Here is a 9,954-nt window from a genome sequence, read left to right as displayed (position 1 = left end):
TTTTGGCCATTCTCACATACGCATGCCTCATGCGTACGCATGAGTGTGAAAATTGGCAAAGTTCCATATGCATCCACCTTATGCGTACACGAATGTGTTGAACAAAAGAGAATTCTCGGGTACCCATGCATGTTTCTATGTACGCTTGTCTTGTGTTTTCCAAAAAAAAAAAAAACTGTTAAGTCTGCAGAAATAACTTTTTTTTTTGTACCAAATTTCAAACGCGCATAACTTTTCTGTTAAAACTTATTTTTAGTTCGTTCTTCGAACGTTGTAAACTTCACGGGTCCAATTTTAATTCAAGATAAGTTTTAAAAAATTTGAAGGTAAGAAGCCAAGTTATAGCCTGCCAAAGTTGGTCAAAAATCAGTTTTTACCAAAGTTTACAAAACTCTAGTTTTCCAAAATTCTCAATTCCAAACCACTGACTTCACAACCAAAATAGTCCCAAATGTTTGCAAATCATGTTCATAAGCTTTCTAATCACTTCACAATATACCAACATCCAAAACCGTACAATTTATTCAACCAGTTCATTCATAAATTCTCACCAAATCCAACTTCAACCATTAACATTTCACATTAGATACACGTACCATATATACTCAACAATTCCCAACTACAATGCACATCAAACCTCCACATTTATTTTCTATATCTACTAAGTTTTCACGTAACATTATACATTAAATACGAGAAACCAAAACTATACGCTGGCTGATTCCTCCCTAAGCTCAAAATACCAAAATTCAAGCTTCAAAGATTCAAAATCGATTCCAACAAGCTCCAGCCACCAAAGCTTGAACCCAAGCACTCCAATTTGCCAATTTTACTTCAATCCAACACACATTCAATCTAACCCATTCAATTCACCACAATTAACACTAGGGTTCACAAAATTAGACAAATCACACGGATTTAGAATTTTTTTATCTTACCCATTAATGATTGGGGTAAAACACAACAATTATCCAAAACTAGATTGCATCTAAACCACCAAAATCATCAAAATCACTCAATACCCAAACCAAATTCGCATAAATGAAGGGGATAGAGAATTGAACACGAAATTCAGAGATACCTACCACTTTATTTAGATAGAATTGTAGAGCTCGACAAGACAAACGCGTGGCCGTAAACGATGCGGCGATCGGAGCTTTGGATTGAAAGTTATGGAAGATAGAAGATTAGAATGGAAAGTGGGTTAGGGTTCTTACCTTCACCCTCACCAATTCAGCATGTTTCACATTTGAAGGAGGGGAAGTGGCTAAGTTATGGGTTATATATGTTGGGCCTTGTGCCAAGTTTGGGTCTGGTCCAACTAGTTCGGCCCGTTGGTCCTGTTTTGGGACAAAACCTTTAAAATTTTTTTTTAAATTCGTATTTTAATTATTTTTACTTCTTCAATTATAATATTTAATTTTTAAATTTCTTTGGCTTATAATTAATTTATTAGTTAATTTTTTATTAATTTTTGGGGTTTTACATACACGGCAGTGCCGCGCGACGTGGAAAACCTCTTCTGACCAGCATGCTCGCATACGCGAAAGTGGCTCACGCAAGTGACATACGTAGACTTTCAAATCTCGCGTACGCAGGTGGCATGCATACACATGACCATCCTATTTTGCTGAAATTGTATTTTTGAGTTTTTAACTATTCATCTAGTGTTCTAAACCTCCGTAACTACTGTTTAAGATCCCCTAGCTAGTGCTTAGGCTTTGGGACGAGCGAGAGTATATTGGGTGAAATAAAAGGGAAATTTTCAGTTATGAATTTAGAGCCGATACTTAAGATTATAGAGTACTGTGGGTGGATTAACTATAGTATTTTGTGGAGTGTACTGAGTGAATTAAAGAGGATATATTGGAGTATAATGGAGATAAGTTTGAAGAAGTATATTTTGATTATGAAACTGAGTTGGACATGATTGTTTTATCTTGATCACTCTTTTTCGGAAAAGTGCGACCCCAGTGAAATGGTGGAAGGTGAGGATCCACTTCTTTGTTCCTCCTGGTATACTAAAATCGCCCCCAACGATATGGTGGGAGGTTAGAATCCCCTCCTTTATTCCTCCTAGATATATGAGAACATTACTTCTTGAGTAGATGCAAGGGTTATGATTTTGCCCCCACTTGCTCCAGGTTGGTATTTGAGGTTCCTTGGGTAGAGGCAAGGGTGTGGTTCGCTCCACTTGCTCCAAGTTGAGATGATTTGAGCTTCTTGGGTAGACGCAATGGTTGTGATTTTGTTCTACTTACTTCAGGTTGGTAATTGATATTTATCTCAGTCACGAGTCCCCCTAGATAAATGCAGTGGCTCGTCCCAGTTGTTCCAGGTTGAGATTTGAGATTCTGTTGACTTTCCGTCGCAAGATGTAGCCGGACACTTTAACTTTTCGGATGAATCCTCCAATGAGATGATATGTATATATGTTGACTTTCCGTCGCAAGATGTAGCCGGACACTTTAACTTTTCGGATGAATCCTCCAATGAGATGATATATATATTTAAAAAGAAAATTATTAAACTTAAAATAAAACAAAATGAGAAATATTAGGTGATTAATATTTTTTATTTTGATAATGTATTTGAATCAATATTAATTATCTTTGCTTTTTATTTAATTTATATTTATTTAAAAAAATTTATATAATTATTTAATCAAATACATTTAAATAAAATTGTAAATAATAAATTTAAAAATTAATTATCCTTTTCTAATGTATAGAATGACATCATAAAAATATTATCATTATTATTTTTTTTATTTTAATATACTAATAATCATTCAATCAGATTTGTATATTTAAATAATTTTTAAAAAAACTATTTTAAAAATTAATATTTTTATTAACATGATTTTTAAAAATAGTTTTTAATTTTAATATTAGGCCAACAATTATATTTTTCGGTGTTATTGAGACTTGATGTATTTTACCATAATGTAAAATCGGATATCAACAAATCGAATAAAATTTTGAAATACACAGATCTAATTCTTAAATATGTGATTTTGAATTTTTTATTTTTTAAATATATAAATCTAATCTATAAATTTTATTCAATTACATAATTCTTTAAATTTGAGGGTTAGATTTTATAATTAAAATTTAAAAAAATTAATATCCATAATAGAAAAACCGTAGTTCTAAAAATCAGATCAGATTGATCGGTCGGTCAGTCCAATTGCAAACTAGACATTAATACGATTCGGTTTATAGTCCAAAACCGTCAATTTCAAAACCATCTATAAATCGTTGAACCGGCCAACAATCGGATGGTCGGATCGAAACGGAACAAGCCGGTTCTCATGAAACGTCGTCGTTCTACAATTAGGGTGAGAAAATGAAAGCCAGGTCCTTCATCCCTCACTTTCTCGAGCCATTCTCGTCTCCAACTTATTCCCCAAAACACAACCCTAGGTTACAGTGGTCTTCTCCACAGCCGCAAGGAGTGCGCCGCCGTTCCTTGCGATCAGGGGCCACTGGGTAGTCCGCGCTTCTTCGTCATTCAAGCTGTATCGCCATCTCTTCTCTCTTCTTCAAGCTGTGTCGCCGCGGCTGTCCTATTGCCGCCGTTCCAGCACCGCCTTCGAATCTGCTCCAGTCGCCGTCCCCGCTGTTCCACCGCCGTGGCAAATCGTCGCTGCCATCGCAACTCGTCGAATAGTCTCAATTGCGTCGCCTCTGTTCCACTTCTGTCGCGCCGCCACTGTTCCGTCGGGCTCCAACCGTCGCCTGTGTCTTCTGGTTCGAGTTCCTCATTTGTGCTCCCTCTCCCTCATCTGTGTTTGAGTTCCAGCCCAGTGGAAGGTGATTTTTGGGTTTTTCCCTTCAATCATCATTGTTTTTGACTTCTTTATTCTTGGGATTTGGTTTTATTTCTGGTTAGGATTGGTGATTTGAATTTTTTACTTGCAAATTGTTTTTTGGTGCTTTCCTTTTCAAGTTGCTTGCTGCTTCAATTTGAGGGAATTGTGAATTTTTGCTTGCTTGCTGCTCTAGTTAGGCTTTGATTCTTTGAGCATACACGTATCAAGTTAATGTTTTCAGCAATGGTGATTTTTAGATATTTCTTTTTTTTTGTTGCTTTGTTTTAAATGTTCCTGTTGGTGCTGTTGGTGTTGTCGTGATGTCGTGATGTCGCTGTGTTTTAAATATTCTTTTGTTTCTTGTGCTTGATGATAAAATTTAAATTGATAAGTCTGTTACTGGCTTACTGCATGATAAAAATTCACTTTTTTTTTTTAATGTTATATTTTGGGGCAATTTACGAAAAAAAATATTTCTCTTTTAAAATTACTGAAATGCAACTTTTGCAATTTGAATACGAAAATACAACTTTTTACAAATTTATGTAATTTGTGGAAGGAGTCACATGGATTTAAAATACACGTAAATTGCAGAAGGAGTTTCACGGTTTATGTTGATGAATCGTTTTGAAAAAAACTGTGATAGAAATTCCACGGTTTTTGTGAGGATGCAAAATATACATGCATCGTGGAAGGGGTCCAACGATTTATACATAAGTTTTACTATATATACCAACTTAGAATGAGTGTGATATATTTACATCTATTATTTGTATTGTTAACGAAATAAGACTATATTTTGTAGTATATTTTAAATTTATTCAAATTGTAAAAATGATATAATTTTAAACAATTTGGATAATATTGATTTGATTTATACTTTTCAATCTAATTCAATTTTATACAAATGATTGATTTGTACATTGCTAATTTAAATTTATTTTTTAAACTATTTTAATTTAATCTAATATAATTTGAATTAAATAGAATTATATTCTATTAAAATTTTAATTTTTTAATTTAAGTAACTCATTCAAATTTTTAGTACATATATTCAAATAATATTTTAAATTTTTAATACGTATATTTATATATATTTATTCAAATAATACTCTCAAATTATTATTAATAATAACATATTTTACACTAAACTATTTAAAATTTAAATAAATATAATTTAAATTTTTAAAATTTTAAACTTTATTATTTGGATGATATATAATTTCATATATTTGTTAATAATTTTTTTTGGTAACTTAAAAAGGATAAATTCAAAATAAAAGAAAAAAAATTAAACCTCAAGAGGAATTGTAAGTCTACAACATCATTAGGGACAAGCATATTGAAGGTCTGGTCATGTCAACAACCATTTAGAATTAGTTTGGTAAAGCTTTTGATTTTTAAGAGTAGTTTATGAAAACTGTCTTTTAGAAGACAACTTTTTAAAAGTTGCAGTTTGATAAAATTAAATTAAAAATGACTATTAATAATTGTAGTATTTGTGCTGCACAAGACTGCACAAGTACTACAATTATATTATTGTTTGGTAAAATAGCTTTTAAAACTTAAAAAAATTATAATAAACGTGAAAAATAATTTATTTTTTCAAATTTTTTAAAATTTTATATAATATTTTAAAATAAAATAATTTTAAAATAAAAAATTCATAATAAATATAATAAATAAACTCTTTTATTTTTTAATTTTAAAATTTTATATAAGTATCATAAAAATTTATTTTATCCTAAACATCATCATTAAAAATACTAAATTATCTAACTCAAATTTTAGAAACTAATAGTTTAAATATTTACTCGGGTAAATAAAAATGACACTCTGAGTTGGTATATATAGCAGAATTCGGTATTTTGCAGCATGTTTATGCATGTTTTGCATCTTCACATAAACCGTGAAACACTACTACAATTTCTGTGCATTTGCCTTCTCTACGTAAATCGTGAAATTCCACCCACGGTTTACATTCATAATGCGTGGTACCCTTTCCATGGATTACATAGAATTCTAAAAAATTGGATTTTCTTATCAAAGAATTAAAAGTTGTATTTTGATAAAATTAAAATTCTATTATTTTATTTTGGTAAATTGTCCTATATTTTATTTAAGTTTCTTGATGATAAATTGTACTGTATTATTGATTCAGGGCTCATTTAGTACGTTTTTTTTGTTAATCATTGTGTTGAGGTTGTAAAAATTGAGTTAAAAATTTTGTTAATTTTTATTAAAGCATGTTAAGTATTGTGCTGACTTTATTAAAATGTTGTTGACAATTTTGTTAATCTTAGTTAATTTTTGTTAATTTTTTTTATCAAAGATAAAGAAACTCAAATCTGCAATCTCTTAAATGAATATAAAAAAATTATATCATTTAAGTTATAATTTATCAACAATTTTTATTCTCTTAAATATATTTATTTATATTTTATTTATTATTTTATTATAAAATGGTTCTGATTGAAGTACCCATAAATTGGTTAGAACAGTAAAGTAGTAAACTAAAACGGTACCACAAGTCCATAACTGATTCGATTTCCGGAACGTTGGAAAAAACGCACCACCTTGTTATTCCATTTAAAAAAAACCTTTAAAAACACTATTAAATATTAATTTTATTTAAAGTTATTAACCCGTGACATTTACGTGCAGAGAGTGGAAAAGGAATCCAAGTAAACACAACGCAGCCTCTCAGAACTCCTCTCGTCTCTCACTCACTCGCTTTTTTCTTGCCCGCCACCACCACGATCATCACGCAATGAACATCTCACACCTTACACTGGATTCCCACACGCTCTTCAACCCTCAACGCCCTTCATTCTCCTTTCTCCGTTGCACATCTCGAAACGTCGTCGTATGCTCATCCAAGTCCGTAGCCCCTCCTTCTCTTCCGCCCAAGCTCGCCACCGCCCAATCCTCCGACGGTCGAATCGGGTCTCTCAGTCAGGTCTCTGGCGTCTTGGGTTGCCAATGGGGCGATGAGGGCAAAGGCAAACTCGTCGACATCTTAGCTCAACACTTCGAGGTCGTTGCCCGTTGTCAGGTACTACTCCCCCTCTTATTCCTCTCAAAGTTCCTTCCTTCTTCCCCTTTTATCCCTCTTCGCTATCACACAAATCGTGAATAATTCTGGAAACTCGGTGAAATTGATATATGCTGAAGTTGTATTGGTGGTGTTGGATATTCTAAATGAAAAAATAGTGTTCTTTTTTTCTCTTAAAAAGTGTTTTGTTTGTTTATTTTGGTTTTCGGTGGTGGAATCGTTTCACTCGGTGCAAAGATAGTTGTTAAATTATTGTGTGGTTGATTTTGCTCTGTTCTGGTGGTTTTTGCGACAGTGTAATCGAAGCTGTGTAACTGAAGCTGTTTCTGCTTGATAAACCCACTTGCTAGCTAAATAGAACTGAATGAATCATTGCGTTGCCTAAAACTTTTGAAATGATTTAAGTTTCTGTAAATTTGGTTGGTAAGATAAGGAGAGTGAATGAACACATTTATTGTTTTGCATGCTTGCTCAGTAGAAGCTACCCTGTTGAATTTTGATGGTCTGTTGTAATATTTGGTCTCACTAGGTGTTGCTAATCACTATTATTTTGCCAGGCTAGGGAGATAATAACCAAAATTACCTTATTTAATTTAACATGTATATTTTATGCATGTAACATCTATAATTACATCTAATATTATTCAATTATTCTAGCAATAAATTAAGAGATGCAAAATAAGATAATTTTGGGCTGCTTTGGGCTGATTTTCTATTGCCTTCCAAATATTTTTGTTATATTGCTCTGATAATTTGTGATTATGTTTTATCAGGGTGGAGCTAATGCTGGGCATACCATTTACAATGCAGAAGGAAAGAAGTTTGCTCTTCATCTTGTTCCTTCTGGTATTCTTAACGAGGATACCCTTTGTGTTATTGGGAATGGAGTTGTGGTGCATCTTCCGGGGCTCTTTAAGGAAATTGATGGCCTTGAATCGAGTGGGGTCTCTTGCCAGGGGAGGATTTTGATATCTGATCGTGCTCACTTGTTGTTTGATTTCCACCAAGAAGTTGATGGGTTAAGGGAAGCCGAACTTGCTAAATCTTTCATTGGCACGACCAAGAGAGGCATTGGGCCATGCTACGCTAGCAAGGCTAACCGTAATGGTATTAGGGTAAGTGATTTGAGGCACATGGATACTTTCCCGCAGAAACTTGATCTTTTGTTATCAGATGCAGCATCAAGGTTCAAAGATTTTAAATATGGTCCAGAAATGCTCAAGGAAGAAGTAGAAAAGTACAAGAGATATGCTGAGAGGCTGGAACCATTTATTGCAGATACTGTGCATGTCATGAATGATGCTATAACACAAAAGAAGAAGATTTTGGTTGAAGGAGGTCAAGCAACCATGTTGGACATTGATTTTGGAACTTATCCATTTGTTACTTCGTCTAGCCCGTCAGCCGGTGGGATATGCACTGGTCTTGGTATTGCTCCAAGAGTTGTTGGTGACTTAATAGGAGTGGTATGTGGATGTTTATCTTATGTTGAAGTTATTACATTACAAAACACCTCTTTTTTAAGTTCAAACAAGCGCACTTAATTGTGCAATTTAAGCTTAATCGACACCTGTGGAATGGTTTCTTTAAGTTTTATTTTGAAATTTGCAGGTGAAAGCGTACACTACAAGAGTTGGTTCTGGTCCCTTTCCAACAGAAATTTTGGGTCCAGGGGGTGATCTCCTTAGATTTGCTGGGCAAGAGTTTGGTACAACTACTGGTCGTCCTCGACGATGTGGTTGGCTTGATGTAGTTGCGCTGAAATACTCCTGCCAGATCAATGGTTTTTCATCATTGAATCTCACTAAGCTAGATGTTTTATCAGATCTTGATGAGATAAAGTTAGGAGTCTCTTATAAACATGCTGATGGTACACCAGTCAAATCATTCCCTTCAGATCTCCGTCTTCTTGAGCAATTGGAGGTAGACTTCATCTATCTTTGTTCCTCTATGGCTGCACATTCCTGTTTTCTTTTGTTTCATGTTATTATTTATAAACTAACACAACTCTTAATGTGAAGTTGTAAGGTTCATGAACCATAGATGTCGTTTATTATTGCCTTTGAATTTGAAATGTATTTTCTTATAATTATTTATCTTAATGTTGCAGGTGGAATATGAAACACTTCCTGGATGGAAATCTGACATCTCTAAGATCAGAAAATATTCTGACCTTCCGAAGGTTGCCCAGCAGTATGTGGAAAGGATAGAAGAACTTGTTGGTGTCCCCATTCACTACATTGGTGTTGGGCCAGGACGCGACGCCCTCATATTCAAGTGATCTATTACTAATTCCTCAGATGTCACAGTTGTGCTTTCATGCTTCTAAAGGCAAATTGAGGTTTTTTTGTGGAAGAAGTAACTTATTCCCTCCAACTTTTGGAGGTTTGGGATGAAACATATTCATAGTGACTAGTGAGGATTTGCCTAATTGATGTATTATTCTGTTATCTATAAGCAGTGGTATTGTTAGATTTCTGCAGTAATTTGATATGGGGGATTTACCCTATAATTTTGCAGTTCTTGCAGGAATGCTGAGTAGTTAAAGTAGTATATGAATTTAGCTATATGGGAATAACCGAATAATATTTGTCCTTGCCTATGATTCATCTAGCAGAAATAATGTTGTACTTTTAACAACTCCAGGGACTTTTCATTCTCGATAGGTTCTCCATAGTTTCAGTGTTGTGATCTTGTTACATCTGATATGTGTTTTCAGTTATCAGTTATCTCTTACCACTGGCTTCACTTGTTTCAATTTTAGGAGTGAGGAACGAAAAATTTAAATTTCTTAAAAAGGTGAAGTATATTTTTTGTCCCTAAAGTTTGGTAAAAGTTTCAAAAATACTTTTAAGTCTTATTTTGTTTTAATTTTGTTCCCGAAGATTTTGATTTGCATTAAATATACTGTTGACGGTTAAATTTTTAAAAAATTTAAATCCAATCTAAAAATAATGTATGAAAATTATGCTTAATTTGCTTGTGATGAGAATTATTTTTATGAAATTGGTGTTGAATTGGTTTTAAATTTTTTGAAAAATTAGCCATCAGGGATTATATTTGATGCAAATTGAAATTTTTTTGG

The 9,954-nt window shown here is 33.2% G+C and overlaps 1 protein-coding gene across 1 annotated transcript; it reads left to right on the top strand.

The window, feature by feature from the left end:
- Nucleotides 1-3,282: 3,282 nt before the first annotated feature.
- On the top strand, nt 3,283-9,509 carry LOC112743688 (adenylosuccinate synthetase 2, chloroplastic). The gene is made up of 5 exons (XM_025792985.3): nt 3,283-3,815; nt 6,479-6,869; nt 7,643-8,335; nt 8,481-8,792; nt 8,980-9,509. The coding sequence occupies exons 2-5, from the start codon at nt 6,585-6,587 to the stop codon at nt 9,148-9,150; spliced, it is 1,461 nt and encodes a 486-aa protein (XP_025648770.1). The 5' UTR covers nt 3,283-3,815; nt 6,479-6,584; the 3' UTR covers nt 9,151-9,509.
- The last annotated feature ends 445 nt before the right edge of the window (nt 9,510-9,954 follow it).

The sequence above is a fragment of the Arachis hypogaea genome, chromosome 14 (genome assembly GCF_003086295.3).
Source record: "Arachis hypogaea cultivar Tifrunner chromosome 14, arahy.Tifrunner.gnm2.J5K5, whole genome shotgun sequence".
Lineage (NCBI taxonomy): Eukaryota > Viridiplantae > Streptophyta > Magnoliopsida > Fabales > Fabaceae > Arachis > Arachis hypogaea.
Note: the sequence above shows the minus strand (reverse complement) of the source record. Positions and strands in the feature narration are given on the sequence as shown.